This window comes from Anser anser (assembly GCF_964211835.1).
Source record: "Anser anser genome assembly, chromosome: 2".
NCBI lineage: Eukaryota > Metazoa > Chordata > Aves > Anseriformes > Anatidae > Anser > Anser anser.
The window spans coordinates 9355377-9376613 of record NC_139721.1 but is presented as its reverse complement, the minus strand read 5'-3'; the positions used below and the strand labels follow the sequence as shown (position 1 = coordinate 9376613).

General features: G+C 37.4%; 1 protein-coding gene across 2 annotated transcripts in view; it reads right to left on the bottom strand.

Annotated features, from left to right (window-relative positions):
• Positions 1-21237, bottom strand: part of ADCY8 (adenylate cyclase 8) — a 128345-nt gene that overhangs the window by 63330 nt on the left and 43778 nt on the right. For both annotated transcript variants that reach the window (XM_083824196.1, XM_083824197.1), the window contains exons 3-5: positions 14114-14244; positions 12004-12115; positions 1760-1887 (exon numbers count right to left, since the gene is read on the bottom strand). In XM_083824196.1, the coding sequence (XP_083680322.1) occupies positions 1760-1887; positions 12004-12115; positions 14114-14244 (371 nt within the window). The remainder of the gene's footprint in view (positions 1-1759; positions 1888-12003; positions 12116-14113; positions 14245-21237) is intronic.

The window sequence follows — 21237 nt, the reverse complement described above, 5'->3', positions numbered from 1 at the left end:
GGAGAAGAAACCATGGTTCATGTCGTCTTTATCAGTACTCTTTAAATGTTTAGATGTTTCCTGTAAACTTTCTCTGCCTTGCAAGAAGGCTGTGAATCCATCTATACAATTTGAATATAATTGTGAAAATCTGAAAGATAGTTTCTTATATCTTGGGTCATTTCCGACTATTTTTAACATACCAAATATTTGTTTCATAAAAACTTCAGATAAAGATTAAATACATTACAATCATAAAAATGTCATTTTTAACAGGTCATAGATCAAATATGCACAGATCAATATAACAGAAACTCAGTTTTTCAAATAAGTTTTTTCATTTTAACTGAGCGAGTTCTATCAATTTCAGTTCTAATTAATGGACCGTTGGTAATTCTAAGTTCTCTCAGATGTGTTGACTGAGTTTGACAGACTGAAGTATTTGTAATATACCATAGCAGGATTCGTCCTCCCTGTTTACTATATGGCTGCACATTAAGATAAGTAAGATACCACTTCTGTAATCTGAACGGAAAACCCATGGGAAAACCTTATCGGATGGCCAGAAATACTATCATTATCAAACAAAGTGAAGACAATCTGAACTGAATTAGCCTGGGATGACCAAAGTCCTACTAGGCTTTGGTTTCACAGCTCCTGTAGGGTGCATATATTATTTAAGATATGAAAACTACAGTACTATTTCTGTTGGAGTACAGTCTTTGAGACCTGCCTCATAACAGGACACCAGCATTTTAGAGACTTCCACATATATAAGGAAATTCAGAGAAACTAAGAAAAGAAAAATGACTTACAATGGGTTCATTGTGGATTGTATTACCAAACAAATGCAACTGATTTAATATGCATCTCTAAATATTTTTAACAACACTTTTTTTCATCAATGTTTTTTTCTCTAATTCATGTTTCACTTTCACTGTGGGGATTCCAGAAGCAAAATATTGATTACTTTGTGCAACATTTATTCTGTGATATTTGAATCCAACCTTAGAGATCATTGTTGCATAATCATTACTCAGTTACAGTTTCCATTTATTAATTTTTGCCAAATTCTTTCTCTATTAAGATCTCAGTAAAGTAGCTGCAGTACACCCTAACTTTCTAATGTACATAATGAAACACACTCAGATTAAAGGAGGAAAGCGGTCTGGAAGAGAAGCAGACAAAGGTATTGCATGGCAAAACATCCATGAGAAGAGGAGAATGTTCAGGATAGGAAATACTGTTTTAGGGAATACAGCAACAGAAGAAGGATTTGGAAAAGGGAATGTCAGAAAAATTGATAAATTGGATAAAAAAGACTGAGAAAGCCTATTTTGGAGATGTCATGGTAAATGATTGGACTGGCTGCTGCAGACCATGTAACACAGTAGCTGTGTGCTTTGAGAGCAATAAGTTTCACAGATCTTAACAGTTCTCACTTTATACTGTTGCCATTTTTAAGAGGAGGTTGAGGATGAGCAGACTAAATTGTTTGCTGTAATCCTTTTAATACAATAAAAAAAAAAATAAAACACTAAATAGACACTGGTGTCAACACCTTACCTTGGAAACTAGCTTATAGACAAGGTAGCATTTAGTATCTGTTTCCGCACATATGGTGCCTTGTATGGATTCAAAAAGTCCTGTTCTTTTCACAGTGATAACCCTGAGATCTCTGAACCACCAAAAGAACTAACTGTCTAGTAATAACATTCTTAGATACGAAGTACAAGACGTTGTCAGTACCAATGAAAAAAGAAGAAAAAAATCATATTACCTGATAGTTTTGATCATGCTGAGCCCCATTTCAACGCAGCAGTGTGCATGGTCCTGGCGAGGTTCTGGGAGCCCAGACACACAGTAGTAACAGTCCCCCAGGATTTTTATTCTAAGACAATGATGTTCCTAGATGTAAATATATCAAAAGAGAAAGAAAAGATTTGCAGTTGTGTTCTTATAATTTTAAGATGAATTTGAAACTTGTTGGAAATAGTACTGAAAAGTAATGTAAGAGATGTTTCCTGTTTGCAACTAGTATGATCTTGGTTTATTTTTTTCTTGAAATAAATCACCTTTACTTTTTCAGTAAAAAAAAAAAAAGAAAGGATAATAGCCATTTCTGTGTTATGTCAGGCAGAGGTGGACTTGCTGATGGTGAGAAAGGTCTCAGCAGAGTCAGACTGGAAGTTACGCCAAGGATTCAGAAATACCAGCTGAGATAATGAATAACACATTTTAGACTATATTCCTCCAGGGCATTCTTTCTGCCCCTTTTTGCACTGGAAATAAAGGAGAGAAACCTCTTTTGTCCTACTGATAATGCCTTCCCACCTGTTTTCCACTGTCGCATTCCCAACAGCTATAGGAGCTGATCAAGTATCTGCATCACAAAAATATCAAAGGTGTCTTGTGTTAGGCTTGTACTGTGGAAAAATGATATTTACTTGGCATCCAGCTGGAAACATTCTTTACCCTAAAAGCAAATATTGAATTTTATTCCTTAAATACTTATTAACTGTATCCTTATAGACTGAAAGAACATATTGTGGTGTGATTAGATCATTATTTTAGAAGATCCTTTTCTAGTGAGTTGCCAAAACTTTTGCAGTTCTCTGACAAGCAGAACAAGTAAGCCCAAAATAAGCTGTAATCATGCCCAAAGTATTCTGCTGGCCTGGCATTCACAGGTGATAATCAATGCCGAAGAACAGGGACCATAACAATTGGAGGACACAACTGCAAGTGCATAGGGGCAGGACGTACTGCAAGTTGAGTCAGGGACGCATTTTCATGATGGGGAAATCGTTGAAATGCAAGATTAACTTTCAGTCAGTAAAGGCTCCAATGAGAGGACGTTAAAATGAAGACCAGTCATTATTGGGAAACAAGATAATTTCTAAATCTGAATCAGTAAAAAATAGCAAATTTTTGCCTGTGGTGTATATTTCATCTTTTTTCTTCTCTTTCCACCAATCTGTGGTGAAGGCTGCACTAATCAAAGGGGAGCAGGGATACGCTAGTCCCACTGGGGAAAATACAACTTTAAGCAGGATACAGGAGCAAACATGAATGTTGACAATCCTCAGGAATTGAGTACTGGCCAAATGAATGGGAGTCTAAGTTATTATTCAAGATTTTGCCTAGGAAGAATAAAAATTTATACTGAATCTCAGGCAAGCGTTTAAAAATCCAAAGTGGCAAAAAAACCCTAAACACTTACAATCATAGGATCACAGAATAACCCAAGTTGAAAGGGATCCATAATGGTCATTGAGTCTTTTATTGCCCTCCTTTGGACACTCTTTAATAGTTTTTTATCCTTCTTATATTGTAGCACTCAAAACTGTACACAGTAGTCAGGTGAGGCCACACTTGCATATAGCATGATTTCATACCCAAATCTTTTGTACCCAAATGCTTTCACCCAAAATCTTTGTACCCAAAGCTTTTGCTGAAGTCAGCTGAAGCTTAACACATACCGGTGAAGGTAAAATTTGCTCTGGTCACAGGGACAAAGTAAACTGATTCACCCTGAAATCTCCTTAAACCATCAGTAGGAGCTGACTGTGTCTGAAGCTTTGGCTTCATCTCCAGCTACTACTATCACTGGCTCTAAGAGTGCAATATCTAGATACCGAAGTTTCATTGAGAAATTCAAAACTGGAGTCAGGATTCTAAAATGACAAATTTCACATGTAACTCTTCTTTCCTTGTTCCTTTCTCTTCAGTCCCTCTGCAGACCCACACAAATGACCAATGAGTATGTTCCATAGGCTTGCAACTGAAATTTCACATCCTAAAATCCACTGAAACATTATTTTTATACATTTCCCGCTCAATGGAAAGAATGAGAGATTTGACTTTACAGCAATTTCCATCTAAATTTTTGTTTGTACAATAAAACTATGAAATACTACAGCTAATCAGCTAGTAATGAGCACTCAATGACACAACTCAGTGTATGTTATACTGTGTTCCTCTTCAAACTTTCCTGTGCTCCCAACTTAGAAAAATGGCGAAGATATAAAGGTATAATAAAACACAGATTCTGTGGTTCTTTGTCTTTGCTAATAGTGCCATTCAATGAATTCCACACTCTAATTGTCATGTGATTTTACATCAACAATGTAGAAAAAGCATTTATAACATTATATTAATTTGATTGAAGTGCAGTAAAACAAAAGGCAGCACCTCAACAACATTCAGACCCACTACACATAGATTACAACTGATGATTCTATAGTATAATTAGAAATAAATGGGAAAATATTCAATTTTCAGGAAAAAAAGAAAGATATGACTCAAGTAGTACCTGTTAGTTACTACTCAAGTAGTACCATAGATTCTGTGGTACCTTCCTATCTGAAGACATAGGACTCACCTATTAAGTGAGCATCTAATTCCGCAGTTAGAAAACTCAGTATGCAGCAGGAAAAATGCCCATATGTTTGGATCATAATGTCTCATTTAAACTGGTTGAAGCACTGATTCTATTAAAGTCAAATGAGACCTCTGTCATGGCTATGTCTCCTCATTTACTGAAAACCAGAACAAGACAGACCACTACAAAAGGTGTGATTTTGATAAAAATAAGAAAGAAGAATCTTAATGAACAAGACCTGCTAATGAGGGTTTGATGTATGTAAATGTGAGTGCATGTGACACGGGAAATCATTTCAGCTGCACATGAATGTGTACTTTTTTTTTTTTTTTTTTTTTTGCCTTGATATGTCATCTCTACAGTCATTTGCCAAAGCTCAGGAAGAAGTAATTTACAGGAGTGAGATATCCAAACTGAGATGACTATATATAGGTGTCCATATGTCAGCCAGCAGCCAAGGCTGCCATTACAGTCAAAAGGGAGACAGGCAATGCATTCAATTAAACCTATAGTGATTCTGCTCACAGCTAAAGCAGTCAGCTGGGCTTTAATTCAGTTGTCTGCACATAAGCTTATGGCGCATTGGAATGACCCCTGGGTATGTGAGGCACCCACACAACACTAACAGACATGACACAAGACATATGTCTTTCTGCATTGGTGCAAGAACCATGCAGGGTGTCTCTATTGGCAACAGAATCCACAAGGAATATTTAAATGACTCCTTGTCTTCCTAATTTGTCTTGTTAGTTGAACTGTTCTGACTGATAAATGAGTTACAGTATGGTTATATTGTCCTTACCCTTTTTATATTTCCCTTTATATTTTATATTCCCCATACCTATTTTGTAAGTAAACCGTGGATTTTTTATCACTGGAAATGTTTTAGTTAGTGAAAGATAGTTCAACAACTGCAAGGAAGGACAGAGGACTGATAGTATCTGCTTTGGCAGTGGAGAACTGTGTGGTCTTCTGAGATCTCCTCTGATAACTCTGTAGCTGAATCACACCTACAGTTTAGTTAGATGCTTTGCCAGTCTGGTTGAATTAGTATATTAAGGCTAGATTTATGGGTAATGTGTGTCCTTTGACTAGCCATGCTGCAGTGATAAATAGGAGATAGTTTTGTTTGTGCCTACCTGCTTTTTAGTGGTAGAAAATGATAGCAGCAGCATTAAGGATCACCTTTCCTCACACTTTAAAGCTCGCTCAAACCCAATTCCTAACAACATCTCACTGTGACATTATCAAATAGTTGTCTGTTACCATTAAATAAAAATGGATGAAAAATCTAAAAAAGTATGAAGTAACTGCAAAATGAGTAAATGACTTAAATAAGAGAAAATGGATATACAAGAATTTTGATGCAGCAGTTGTTACATAGCAGTGTTAAATTCTTATACTACTTTTAGGCTGTCATGATCTTTTCTTTATTTTATTCTACTCCCCTTCACCTTCTCACGAGTAATTTCAGAAGTTCTCCTTGGGCATGTACATGACAGATGATATTGTACAGACATTCACACCAGTATCCATCATCTTGCACCCTTCCCCAAAATCAGTCAGTAGTGCTATTTGCTGATGGTATCAATTAATTTCAAAGCATGTCACAAATAGAGGCTTTTTTCCTCCTTATTTGTAGCCTCTCATTTGATAAAAGTGAAAAATTAAGGGGCCTGATTCTGCCAAGATAATTTGAAATCAGTAGAATTTTTGCCTGGGGATGTTGAACGGGCTCAAACACTCAGATATAAGTAATAGTAATTCTAGATGGATTCAGAGGTAATTGATAAGATTTTTTTTTTTTCCAAATCAACTTAATTCAGTGCAAAAGAAAATATGCAGCTCTTTCATAGATAACTACCTAATGCATTTGAATGATTTATGTTTAAGCTTATTAAATACACCCTTAGTGACTGGAAAGGGAACAAAGTAAACTGTCATAAAGTGGAACTGAAGAAATGAGTTACTCAAATATCAAGTTACTGAACAAAGCTGACAGAAACTTCATTAATATTTCTTGTTTCCTTCAGCTAAATTTCTGAGGGGGGGTGGGGGTGGAAGTGTTTTGTATGTTACACCACATTTTTAAATCTGCCTGTGGTGAATTAATCACTTCACCTACTTTTCAAGGGAATAGGCTACTTAACAGCCCATAAGAAAATCCACATTACCAATTTTTCTAATTTCAAGATAAAATTTGAACACTGTGGTTGAGAAATTATTGAGGCTGAACTGTAGAACAAAGAGATTATACATGTATATCTTTTAAAAGTGACAGAGAAGGAGGAAGCAGGGACTTGGCCTTTGTATGCAACAGCTCAACTCCTGAAATGTTTGCCAAAGGTACAGGATACCCAGATAAAAGGCCTTTCTCAGCATGAATGGGGCCTAGGCCAAAACTCTTAATCAGCAGGCTGGTTTGAGTGGGCTCGAGAAAGAAGTCCATCCAGGTTTCTCTTATTGCAGCTCTGCCACTTTTGAAAACAGAGCTGGGACCTTGACAAAGCCAGATGGAAGGAAATTCTCTAGTCTGGTGATTCAGGCAGAAAGGAGGATCAGGTTTTGGGTCATGGCTGCCAGGACTGTTTCTATTTTTTTATATAAGTGAAGGAAAATACATGACAATGCACCATCTTGTATCCTCCAACTACACCAGGGAATACTTAAATATTTTTACACTGGACACCCGTTTAACAGATCATATAAAGAATGACTTCTTTTGCAGACTAACCTATGGCTGGGTGGTTAGGAATTCTGTAGGCTGACAGAAAATATGGTTTTGGGGTCTCTTGTTCCATGGAAGGAACTAAAGAACATTCCTGCATTAGTTTTCTGATATATCTATGCATCTGTCCCTTGCCATGCTGTGGAAGATACGGCTGTGACTTCTGTATTTGGTGAGCAACCACTCTTCCTAACCAGTGTTGATTAGTAGGTGGTGCCATGACTGTTTTTAAGTACAGACACTCCTGTTACAACGATTCAAGGTGTGTTTCTTTCCTGCAAAGGCAGAGCCCACTGAATCTCATGAGGCAATGGGCATAAACTGGAACACAGGATGTTCCGTCTGAACATCAGGAAGCACTTCTCTACTATGGGAGTGATTGAGTGCTTGAATGGGCTGCCCAGAGAGGTTGTGGAGTGTCCGTCCTTGGAGATCTTCAAAAGCTGCTTGGACATGGTCCTGGGCAATCATCTCGAGGTGTCTTTCGTTAAGCAGGGGGATTGGACCAGATGAGCTCCAGAGGTTCCTTCCAAACTCAACAATTCTGGGATTCTATGCAGTTCCGCATGGAAATGAGCATAGCCTGTGCCTCTTAGGAATTTCTAAGACTGCAGATACATAAAGGGCAAGGTGGACATTTCTCAATAGTACGCTTGTAAATCCAGAATTTTATCCAAATCTCAATTTAGTCAACAAAGTTTTTTTTTTTTTTTTTTTTTTTTGTTTGGACTTAAGCGATTCTATTCCTAAAATTTCAACCACTTCCACAGTGATTTATTTCTTTAATCAGTCATTTTCATCTGACTTTTTCATAAAATACCTGTAGATTAATTATGGTGACAAGCATTTCTAAAACTATCTTATGGACTACTGCTTTATTTGGCTGCCTAGAACCTTTGATGATTCACTGGACTCTTTAGCATCTGAAATACTATAACTTTAGTAAGAAGATTGTTTAGTAGTGTTGTTTATTCACTGGTATTAGACAATTAATTATTGACATTGGTGAGGAGGGAAAAAACCTTAAGTACTGCAAAAAGAATATTCACTTCTCCCTGTTACAATAAATTTGTATAATGTCCTTATAACTAATTAAATATCAAATATGTATGCTCACAATCCAGTTAACTTTGTTTCTTAATACAGTACCCGAAACATATAAGAATGGAGATTCACACCTTTATTTACTGCTCCATACGTTTAAACAGACAGTTTTGTTTAGGAACTCTAGGGAGTTCTGAGAGTTACATGCTTGAAGATCATTTCACAAAAGAACAAAGCACTGCTACCTCAGAAGTAAAATGTGTCAAGGAAAAGTAAAACACTGCAACAAGAGTGTCTTTATTGAGGAGACAAAGGAGCCTTTAATGCCCTCCACTCTTCCCTCTTTGTGGTGAGGTCATGTACAGGGGTTATGCGATGCATTCTTGCCTGAAGATCTCACTAGTTAGGTGGTTTTCCAGCCCAGGAAACTCTATTCACAAGCAAGACCAATAATTCCCTTGTGGTGAACTTTTTAGCAGGTTGTCTGAAGTCTCCCAAGACAGAATTCAACCAGTGTTACAGAAAAAGACCACCCCTCTCTGTATTTATCTAGCAGCATGTGCATGTGTCTAAATTAAAATGTTGTGTCTTGATTTTACCTTTATATCTTAATGACATTGGACTACATCTCAGCTGCTATTGTGACAAAACTTACAAAAGTGTCCTCTCTTTAGGGTTTTACTCTTTCCTCTGCCATATCTGAAACCGAATCTACTCATAGTGTAGATATATTAATAAATATGACAAACTATTTAAATCATAGTGTTTGCTGACATCTAGCACTGCATAGAAGGCAGAGGAAAAACAAATGTCAGAAATAAGTATCATTTCATAAAAGCTGGATCTTTTTTAGGCTTAAAGTATCTTGCTGAATGTCAACTTATTTCCATTCTCTCACCAGAATTTCTGCCTAAGTAAAACATTAATATTAATTAAGTTTCTGTTTAGACCTCACAGTAGACGGATATACAGAGAAACCTTTTCTTCATCTTTGTTTTATGCCAACTTGGTTTTCTTCTTTTCCAACTGCCTCTTTCATCTTTAATAACTATAAATCTTTCACAAATATCATAGAGCAATTAGAAGGGGGAAGTAGCTGTATATAACACAACATTACATTTCTTCTAAGAAATATTGAACTGAGTTCTAATTTTGATTTAAAGTGTTCTGTGGTAATGATACAGATATTATGGAATTTGTTATTAATTATGTTCATAAGCATATGTCATACTACTTGATGCAACCAGCTGAAGATTTTAAAAAAAATAATAAATAAATCAGGCCTCTCATTGCTTCTGCATTGCAGAAGAAAAACAAAGGCTGAATAAGAAACAAGAAACTAAGCTAAACTACATTGCCCAGTAAGCTGTGAAATAGTGTCTTTTTTAATAATATATGATTTATATAAGAATATATAACAGGTCAAACAATCCTTTATATGAGATTATAGAATATGATTTTTATTTGGAAGTAATAAAGATTTGTAAGGATTTTCCTCAAAATCCAAAGAAACTTCCTCAAGCTTTCTGCAATTGACCTCTTTGCTTTGATGGTAATTCTAAGCAAAACAAGAGTTTGAGTAACAGTGGCTATTAAGGGTTATGATGACTCTACTTGAGCTGATTAAGAACTATTTAAGTGAAAGATCTGAAATCTAAGTGCTAATGTATAATCTTCATTAGGGGAAGATCCTTCAAGCAAGTTTTTGAAAGGATCTCTTTCCAAAAGGGCTGTCAAAGATTTATAGAGAAGTATGAAACCATTGCTAATAATATTTACAGGAGAAATAAGACTGGTGAAATAATCAAGCACCATGCAGGTATATGTGTTATAACAAGACAGCAAGACCTTAAAAAATAAAAGAATAATTTTCAGTAAAATACTGTGGTCACGGTATATCCAAAAACTTATGATCTTTGGACAATGATCAAGGAAAGAGAGAATAGGAGGAAAGGTGATGATCTGTGTGGAAGCTGGTCCAGGAAAATAGCTTTCAGTGCTGGTCACTATGCTTTAAAAGAGATTCTGAAAAAAAAAATAATGGCAACCCAGAAAAACAGCTACAAGAATCATTTGAAGGAATAAATTTTACAGAGGAAAAAAAGACTCACAATGAGCTTGGTCTGTTTCTTTTTTCAAAAAGAAACCTGAAATGTGACTTGATCAAAGGACACAGATGTATTCCTGGAGAAAATCAGAGGCTATAAGATGGCTCTTTTGTCTAGGAAAAGTAGGCCATAGCAAGAATCAATGGATGTAATTCAGATCTGGAAAAATCAAATGAGAAGCCAGGCATACCGAATTAGCAGCGAGAGTGTTAAGGCAATGGAATAGATTCCCAAGACACATGAGAATTTCTCTATCTTCTGAGACCATCAGATGAAAAAATGGGGATTTTTTTTTTTTTTCTGAGAGAAACACCTCTGACAAACCTCTGGTTTGAAAGATTCATATAACATCAACAGAGCAAAATTTAGGTTCATGTAAATCACACGTACTTAAAATTCATGTCACAGATCAGTCCATGTCCACTTCCAAAATTTTCCAAAGGCATATGTTAAGCCCACTGCAAGATTTAGGCACCTTTATTTTAGGCAGATAACCCATTCATGAGTGTCCAGAACCCTGAGTAAGACATCTTGACTTTCTATACAGTGCAGAGCTCCACATTTAGGACACGAAGGCCAAAAGCCATGCAGAGCTGTGTCAGATTTTCTCTTCCTCTCTGAGGTTGTTAGGAATCTCTATTTTCAGGACACCAGACAGGTACGTGACATCCAGAGAAACCACAACCAAGGAACATAACCAAAAGCCTTCATTTTTATTTTTATTGTTATTTTTATTGTTATTGTTATTTTTATTGTTATTGTTATTTTTTATTATTTTTATTTTTATTTTTATTTTTATTTTTATTTTTATTTTTATTTTTATTTTTATTTTTATTTTTATTTTTATTTTTATTTTTATTTTTATTTTTATTTATTTTTTTTAAATAAATCTTATTAGTAATGGTTAGATCACTTTAACCACTGTTGCCAAATCCATTTAGCTTCCACACTGATTCTTCCCTGTGCCTTCTGCCCCTTAGAGGATTGCTCTAAACAATTGGATTAGTCTACTAAAAGACATGTAGGAGAGAAAATCAAATTCACAGATCAGGAGAGAAAGTGCAAGGACTAGACCTTCACTGGCTACAGTAGCAGATTAGTTAGCCAACTCACATGTTGACACCTAAAGATAGTGGCAACAAAACCAGTCTTTGACCAAATAAACTTTAAAAGAAAGAAAAGAAAATACAGGCCTAGCAAAGTTGAGCATGGGTTATAGTGTGCTTGTATTTCTGTGCTTTGCACTTAGCTTTTTTCTATTATGTAGTACAAATTAAGTAGCAACTGATTTGTCTAACATAATAAATTCCATTACTCTGTTTAATTAATTTCATTGTGGAGTAAGATAGAATTCAACCAAAAGGCTGTAAAACCTGCTAGCAACTAACCTTTTCAATGACTGTGATGGCTGATTATGCATCATTTAAATGAATTGGTCTTCTAACCTTCTTTAGTTTTAAGAAGAAAAGTCAAAATAAAGATAAGGTCTTAAAAAAAAATAAAATCCAGTAAGGACCAGAACTACAAAACTTCTGTAGAAACTGTGGTAGACAATCTCCAGAATTACAAAAGCCCAAAGCTCTGATCTGAGATTTCACTTGCTATCACTTTTGATAGAATTTGTCAGTGTCTTCCAACCTCAGTAGCTATATAAAGTCCCAGTGGGAAAAATCTGAATGGTGGTTATAGTATCTTCCCCACAGTCCCCAAATACAGAGCTGACTCCATGCCCCTTTGCAAATAAACTGTGCTTAACTCACATGTGCTAGTCGATCAAATCTGGCAAAGAGTTCATTCAGCATTCGAACCAATTCCTGGGCCGACAGAGTCGTGGAGAGGTTGGTGAATCCTTTAACATCTGCAAAAAGAATGCTAAAAAAAAAAAAAAAAAGGAGAAGAGATATTAATAATGCAGTTTATTTCCTTTGGTAACTCCATGTGATAAATTACAATCTGGTGCCTTGAATGTGTTCTGTGTGCTCTGTGTTTATTCAGTGTCTATTAGAGGTGTGTTCTGAGAAGATAATTACTGAAAAGTAAATTACAAGTAAGGAAATATTTTGAAATCATTCTACTTTTTCTCTACACTTCTGGAGATTCTGGAGTATCAAATAAAAATATTAAAAGGACTACGGAAATACCACCAAGAATGAAAAAGGTTTATGTAATTTTGGGGTTTCTGATCATTCAGAAAGGCAGAGTTGAGACTTAATAAGCACTGTTGTCCCCATTTATCTGTGAGGAGACTGTGGCATAGTGAACCCATAGTATAGAAGGCCATATAAACACAGAGACTTGTCACCCAGCTGTCTGTTAATAGTTTCTTTGTGAGGGGGTTTATATATGTTTATATATGTGGGTTTTTACAGTGTCTTTGATTTCAAAGATTTCGTTTTTTTTATAGTCATCTTCAGGCTTTGCACAGCTATGTACCATACAAGACTCAATTGGATGAGGATAAAGTAAAAGGCTCACAGTCTGGGTGGGATTTTTATTTGTGAAAAAAAAAAAAAAAAAAACAAGGTAAATTACCAAACTACCCAAAGAGGAATGAGTATTAATAATAGCCTAGATAGTGATAAAAATACAACTTTCAAATGACCAATTTCTCCAGTTTTCATTATCAAAACAGCAAAAGAAACATAATGGGACACTAAATTTAAGGGTTGATAACCCATTGGTTCATGTAGTATTGCGTGCTCAACGTTTAGGGAAAAATACTGAGAAACTGAAAAGATCTTGTCTGTGGCAGCATGCATAGGAACAGACCAGCATTTGTGCTCTAAATTATGTTTAGACTTTTTATCCTTAACTAAAACTCTTTTCCATTCATATAGAAGGTCCATCTTCTCTCTGTTTTGATTCCTCTACAGCAACACTTACTGAGAATGAAAAAGGGTAATGAAAGATATGTTAATTTAGTGCAAAGCAAACCTTTTGTAAAGGTCCTTGAGACCTTCCACTAGATTTAATGAAAGAGTATGTATGAGGTACAGCAAAACCACAGAAGCAGCAGATAATCTATTTACTCTTCCGTAGAAGTTCAACATTGTATTTATTGAACTGTTCCAGACAAAGTTATATTTGTATTTCATCAAAAGGCAAAGTATATGCTTTTCTAGATAATCACATCCCATCATATCCAAGGATGCATATTTTTCACTTCCTTCAGTGATGGCAGTTCAATCACTTGCCCATGTGTTTTGGGACAAATTTATGGCAAATGTTATGGACTAATCTAAATATCCTGTTTGTGAGGGATCACATTTAATTCAAAGATTCTGTAAAATTATAGAATGGAAGCGGATCATCCTGATGTAAATGTACAGCAAGTACTTATTGAGTAGCAGCTCTGGGATTACTATTACCCCTAAACCTAAGTTTGGGATAGGCAAAATTTAATAGGGGGGATAATGCAATTAGGAAAGTGATAATAAGAAGGACTGAACGAAAATATTTACTAATCAGAGTAGACACATGACATGTCTGCATGTCTGAGAGGGTCTTACAGTCTTCTCATTTCTCAGTCCATAGGGTCAATAGGAAGGTTGTGACAGAGTCTGTGTCCACATGCAGGCACAGCTTCACATTCGTTGTAACCCTGAGCACACAACTAAAGTGAAAAAGTAAAATAAAATACACAAATGATACAACTCTAAAGGTTCAGTTCAAACGGGTCTCACTAGGGCAAAAGCATCCAGCCATCCTGATGAGTAAGAGAAGGCACCTAAGTGTTTATCTGCTTAGTTATTATGTAGAAGTCCATTAATTTTCTAATTTATTAATGGATAAAACAACGTAAGAACTCTCAAACAAGAGACGTTTAGCAGCAGCTAAGACCTTAAATATTGGAGAGGCTCCACCACTCACCTGACATTCTCATAGCGATGAATGTAGATCTTATGAAACTGGTGTTGCAAATGTTCATCTTCTACATTGGTCATATCATTTATCATTTCCAGAACTACAAACCGTGGTAAGACAGAAAGTACCAGCCGTTCCTAAAAAAAAGAGGAAACCCAAATGTTAGGCCCATTAGTATCATACTGAATTAATACTTCACAGGAACTGTTTGAGCTCTGTGTTATTAGAATAGCTAGGTAATTGGCAATTTCAGATGTGATTCTCCCTTCTAAAAATTTGTGATAATTCGCATTAATAACCTGAGTCTAGAACAAGGACCCTTCCCACAAATTCTTTCCTTGAATGTTTTAAGCTTACCTGTTGATTATTTAAGTATCCATTCTAGTCATTATGTCCATTACAAGCTTCTCAGTAAACATTAGTTACAGACATATCAAGCACTGCATTTTAGCACTGGTAGCTGGATTAACAGGTATAGGCCAAAGGAATTTGAATGTCCTCCAAAGCAAGTAGGATCAAATTCTCATTGTTGCTTATTTATCAGAAATTCCAGACTGTATGTTTTGCATTCATAAACTGTATAATTATTAATAAAGCTAGAGATCAATCTGGAACAAGACATATCTAGAGGAACCTTACTACCATTCACCTAATGAAAAGGACAACATTTAAGCAATGTTTAATTCTATTGTCAGAGCTTAAAACCAGGGATAATATAAACTAATGCACACATAGGAAATGTTTTATGGGACAGATTTAGCAATAAAATGTTTTTTATGTTAATCAGGTTACAATAGTTAAAGAGAACTACACAGCCACAACAGCTGCCTTCAGCTATGTAGCATTCAGTGCATTTAGTGGCTGGAGTACCTACAAAAGCATCCAGTGTCACTGGCAGAATTGTTTTATACATCCATGCCTATACATTTCACCAGAGCAATCTTCATTCAGTTTAAAGAGAAATGGAAGAAAGTGTTTGCAAGTTATGGAGCATATATACACATGATACAATGCATTGAAAAGATGAAGACTTGAGTGAACTGCTGTGTGACATCATGATCTGTATGAAAAATATATAAGACCACAAGGAAAAGGCGAAAAGACATGGAGGGCCCAGTGCAAGCTTGGGTTTATACTGGAGAGTACAGCTCTTTCACATTTCCATTTTCAGATTGTATCACACAGCTAAAACTCTGTTCTATTTCAGGAGTTGGAAATCTTTACTGGAGATTCTCAAATATCACAAACAAAACCCCAAAGTTTACAAAAAAAATTTGAGTGGTTTAAAAATCTACATCTCATTTCAAAGATGCAATGTGGGTAAAAGACAAAAACATTCATGAAAATTCTCTTTTTGATGTCAGCAGGATTAAATGTCATGAATGAAATGTAGCAGTAGATGAAACATCTGAAATAAAATAAAATAAAATAAAATAAAATAAAATAAAATAAAATAAAATAAAAAAATGAAATGAAATGAAATGAAATGAAATGAGATGAAATGAAATGAAATAAAATAAAATAAAATAAAATAAAATAAAATAAAATAAAATAAAATAAATAAAATAAAATAAAATAAAATAAAATAAAATAAAATAAAATAAAATAAAATAAAATAAACAAAACAAAACAAAACAAAATAAAATAAATGAAGGAATCCATCCCCAGCATTTTTAGGAGGCAAGACTTATTCTAACTTTTATATTTTGTAGTGAAAAGCATGAAGAATTCCCACTCTGAGTAGTTTTAATAGCTAGTAAATAATCCTCAGCTACAATGATAACACATTGTGGATAAACACCTTCATTTGTCTAGATGGTAACCCCAGCTGAGGTGGACTGTACTTTTACTCAAGAAGGCAAAGCACGCATTGCTAATAGCTTCACTTGGAGCAGAGGTGCATAATGTTCCCCTTAGAGACAGCAGATTTCTTCTGGGCTCCTGTCTGCATAGCATGCCAGTGCATAAGATGAGAGAACAGGGACTCTGTTATTCTTTAATCCACCTGTTCTGCAAAACTTCACTAAACCAGGGTTACCTCTAGGAAGGGGGAAAAAAAATGATGAGAGTTAGGGATAACTAATACAGAGCAGGCAGTGAGCTACCATGCAGTGAGCTCACCCTTTATTCTGTCAAACACCTTTTATTCTGGTAAAAAGCCCAGGTTGGACAATTGCCTCAATTACCCCATGTTGCCATATAGATAGTACTAATTTTAGCACAGCTACATTGTTTTGATTTTTTTCTGCCTTTCAGACCTGTGAATTTCGCTATCTTCCCTTCCACTTCTGATGTGTAAAAACTGCATGTTTCTTGTGACAACAAGAAGCATACCAGTCCCTCAGGAGGTCCTTTCCACTCCTGCAAGCCTAAGTTTTCACAGAAATGTCTGGCCCTGAGGTAGTTCCACTTTCAAGCAAATATCTCATGGTCTCTTAAGATAGTGTGTTTGGGAACAACAGCTGATTATCTTCCAAGAACCAGAAATATTTTTGATATTTCGTGTCCTTCAGCCTCCTATAACAGAAGGTATTTAGGCTATATATTCTCTTATTCCTTCACTATTATAATACTTTTCTCAATATGGCCATATAATAAATCCACCCTTTGAATAAATCATATCAGTCTTTCAGAGAGCCATATGATTAAAGTGTTCAATGAATTCCTCTGAAGATACTTTCATAATAACATAAAATCTTTTCACTGTACAAAAAAAAAAAAAAAAGAAAAAGAAAAAATCTACCTTATCTTTGTAGGAATTAAATAGAAATCCTGTTTAGTATTGAAATGTTTATGAAATGTATGTTAACAAAACATTTTTAAAAGGCCACTTTTTAACAGATGTGGGGCTAAAAATGAGGAACATGTTTCTTTTCACATCAGGAAAAACTTACGCTGCTTGTTCGTATACACTTAAGAGGGTATCAGGCAATGGCTTGACAACATTATTTAAAACAAAGGAGAGTTCACTTGACATGTGTTCACTAAGCCAAGATAAATGTGCCCAGCACATCTGATACCCTAAAATTCATGCAACTCATTATGGTAAGTTAAATGTTTTTGGCTGCATGTAAGATCTGGCAATGACCCATTAAAACAGAGGTTAATTAGTATGCCTCCACTTCAGTCCTCCTCTATTAATACTGCATCATGTGAAGAGCTCTTGTCAGGATGCTGATTCGAAGCATACATATACCTCATTGTCACTATTCTGTATTACCTCTGTCATGCTGTGGAAAAATACTAAAAGAAAATAACACATAAGGGTTTCTGCATTCATGTGTGTGACAGTTATGAGACAATCCAGCCACAAGTCAAGCAAGTATCCAATACTGAAATAGTCAAAGCTCAGTTAGCCTAAATCCCACAAAGCAAAAGCAGAGACTAGAAGAATGAAGAACTGCCCAATGTAGGAGATCAGGTTTGAGACCAGCTAAGGAACCTTAAGGTGCACAAGCCCATGGGACCTGATGAGATACATCTGTGGGTACTGAGGGAACTGGTGGATGAAGTTGCTAAGTGACTGTCTATCATATCTGAGAAGTCGTGGCAGTCTGGTGAAGTTTGCACTGACTGGAAGAAGGGAAACGTAACCCCTATTTTAAAAAAAAGATAAAGGAAGACCTGGAGAACTACAGGCAAGTCAGTCTCGCCTCTGTGCCTGATACAATCATGGAACAGATCCTCCTGGAAACTGTCCTAAGGCACATGGAAGATAAGGAGGTGATAGGTGTCAGTCAACATGGCTTCACTATGGGCAAATCATGACTGATAAACTCAGTGTCCTTCTACGATGGGGTTACAACATTAGTGGACAAGGGAAGAGCAACTGACATCATCTACTGGGACTTGTGCAAAATATTTGACACTTTCCCACATGATATCCTTATCTCTAAATTGCAGAGACATGGATCAGATGTATGGACCACTCCGTGGGTAAGGAATTGTCTGGATGGTCATGCTCAAAGTGTTACAGTCAATGGCTCAATGTCCAGGTGGAGATCAGTAACAAGCAGTGTTCGTCGGGAGTCAGTATTGGGACTGGTGCTGTTTAACATTTTTGTTCGTGACTTGGACAGTGGGATTGAGTGCACCCTCAGCAAGTTTGCTGATGACACCAAACTGTGTGGGGCAGTTGATGCAATGGAAGGAAGGGAAGCCATCCAGATGGACCTTGACAAGCTTGAGAGGTGGGCCTGTGCGAACCTCATAAGGTTCAACAAGGGCAAGTGCAAGGTCCTGCATCTGGGTTAGGGCAATCCAAACACAAATACAGGCTGGGCAGAGAATAGATTGAGAGCAGCTCTGAGGAGAAGGACTTGGGGGTATTGGTTGATTAGAAGCTCAACATGAGCTGGCAATGTGCACTTGCAGCCCAGAAAGTCAACCGTATCCTGGTCTGCATCAAAAGAAGCATCACAAGCAGTTTGAGGGAGGTGTTTCTCTGTCTCTACTCTGCTGTCATGAGACCCAACCCAGAGTAGTGCATTCAGCTCTGGGGACCCTAGTATAAGAAGGACATGAACTCAGAACGAGCCCAGAGGAGGGCCATGAGGATGATCAAAGGGCTGGAGCACCTCTCCTATGAAGAGAGGCTGAGGAAGTTGAGTTTGTTTGGCCTGGAGAAGAGAAGGCCTTGGGGAGACCTTATAGTGGCTTTCCAGTATCTAAAGGGGGCCTACAGGAAATCTGGGGAGGAACTTTTTGTCAGGGAGTATAGTGATAGGACAAGGAGTAATGTATTTAAACTAAAAAAGGATAGATTTAGATTAGACATTAGGAAAAGGTTCTTTACTCAGAGAGAGGTGAGGCATTGGCACAGGTTGCCCAGAGAAGCTGTGGATGCCCCATCCCTGGAGGTGTTCAAGGCCAGTCTGGATGGGGCTTTGGGCAACCTGATTTAGTGGGAGGTGTCCCTGCCCATGACAGGGGGGTTGAAATTAGATGACCTTTAAGATTGTTTCCAACCCAAACCACTCTGTTTCTATGTTTCTGTGGAAGGACAGAATATTCTTGTACAGGCATCAAAATTGTCCTTTGCTGTTCTGATCTGCTCTTAAATAACATTAGACTGACAATGTGGTGGGGATATTGAATGAGGTGCCTTCCAAAAATTGGACAGAGAGAGAGAGATTCTAGGGTCTAGATCAAGTTCATCCTTTCTTTTCTTAAAGCTGATGATAATATTTTATGGTCTAGAATGTGTACCTTCTTTACAGGATTTTCACACCACTTTTCTTCAATCTAACTGTTAAAAAAGCTCTTCAGTTATCCCGGAATATGCTTGTCGGGTCACCATTCCCTTCATATAAGGAACCTTGCCATCTAACTCCTCTTCAAACTAGTTAAATATTATTATTCCCTTTTCAGAGATTCTGATACTGTGGCACAGAACAATGCAAGAAATAAGTGGAGGTTGTATATAAAAGAATAGTAAAGACCACAGAGAAGAAAATTGAAAAAAAAAAAAAAGATAGTCTTCTGTACTGTATTACTTGAAAGACTAAAAGGTCCTCAACATTTCTACTCAAGTCTCTCCTAGAAGGCATTTTCAGGGAGAGATTCACAGATTCACAGATTTCTCTAGGTTGGAAGAGACCTCAAGATCATCGAGTCCAACCTCCGACCTAACACTAAGTACTCCACTAAACCATATCCCTAAGCTCTACATCTAAACGTCTTTTAAAGACCTCCAGGGATGGTGACTCAACCACCTCCCTGGGCAGCCCGTTCCAATGCTTAATAACCCTTTCGGTAAAGAAGTACTTCCTAACATCCAACCTAAAACTCCCCTGTCGCAACTTTAGCCCATTCCCCCTCGTCCTGTCACTAGGCACGTGGGAGAATAGACCAACCCCCACCTCTCTACAGCCTCCTTTCAGGTAACTGTAGAGAGCGATGAGGTCGCCCCTGAGCCTCCTCTTCTCCAGGCTGAACAAGCCCAGCTCCCTCAGCCGCTCCTCGTAAGACTTGTTCTCCAGACCCCTCACAAGCTTGGTCGCCCTTCTCTGGACTCGCTCGAGCACGTCCATGTCCTTCCTGTAGCGAGGGGCCCAAAACTGAACACAGTACTCGAGGTGCGGCCTCACCAGAGCCGAGTACAGGGGCACAATCACTTCCCTCGACCTGCTGGCCACACTGCTTCTTATACAGGCCAGGATGCCGTTGGCCTTCTTGGCCACCTGAGCACACTGCTGGCTCATATTCAGCCGACTATCCACCAATACTCCCAGGTCCTTCTCGGCCAGGCAGCTTTCCAGCCACTCATCTCCCAGCCTGTAGCTCTGCTTGGGGTTGTTGCAGCCCAGGTGCAGGACCCGGCACTTGGCCTTGTTGAACTTCATGCAGTTGACCTCAGCCCATCGCTCCAGCCTATCCAGATCCTCTTGCAGAGCCTTCCTGCCCTCGAGCAGATCGACACACGCACTTAGCTTGGTGTCGTCTGCAAACTTACTGAGGGTGCACTGGACGCCCTCATCCAGATCATCAATAAAGATATTAAAGAGGACCGGCCCCAGTACCGAGCCCTGGGGGACTCCACTAGTGACCGGCCTCCAACCAGATTTGACTCCATTCACCACAACTCTCTGGGCCCGGCCATCCAGCCAGTTTCTAACCCAGCGAAGCGTACGCCAGTCCAAGCCCCGAGCAGCCAGTTTCTCGAGGAGAATGTTGTGGGGAACGGTGTCAAAAGCCTTACTGAGGTCAAGGTCAAGGTAGACCACGTCCACAGCCTTTCCCTCATCCACCAAGCGCGTCACTTGGTCATAGAAGGGAATATATGGATGGAAAAGACATGGAAATAGATGGAAAAAAAAAAGATGGAAAGACATGAATAGTAATAATAATAAAAAAATCTCTTTTTCAGAGAAAGACCTAATAAGGAAGTGTCATGAACTCCAAGGTGAAAAAACTACATTATCTAGCTCTGCTGAAAGCTTGCTAGTTGAACAATTGCGTAAGTGGAGACAATTCAAAGGTGAGCAGCAGTAGTGGTACGTGGTTTGAAAAGGGACAGAGATATATTTGTTCAAAAGAAATGACATCATGTAAGAAGATAGCAGCAAAGGCATGTTACAAAAGAACTAACGATCTATTATCCTATTAAGTATTCATGACATAGGTCAACT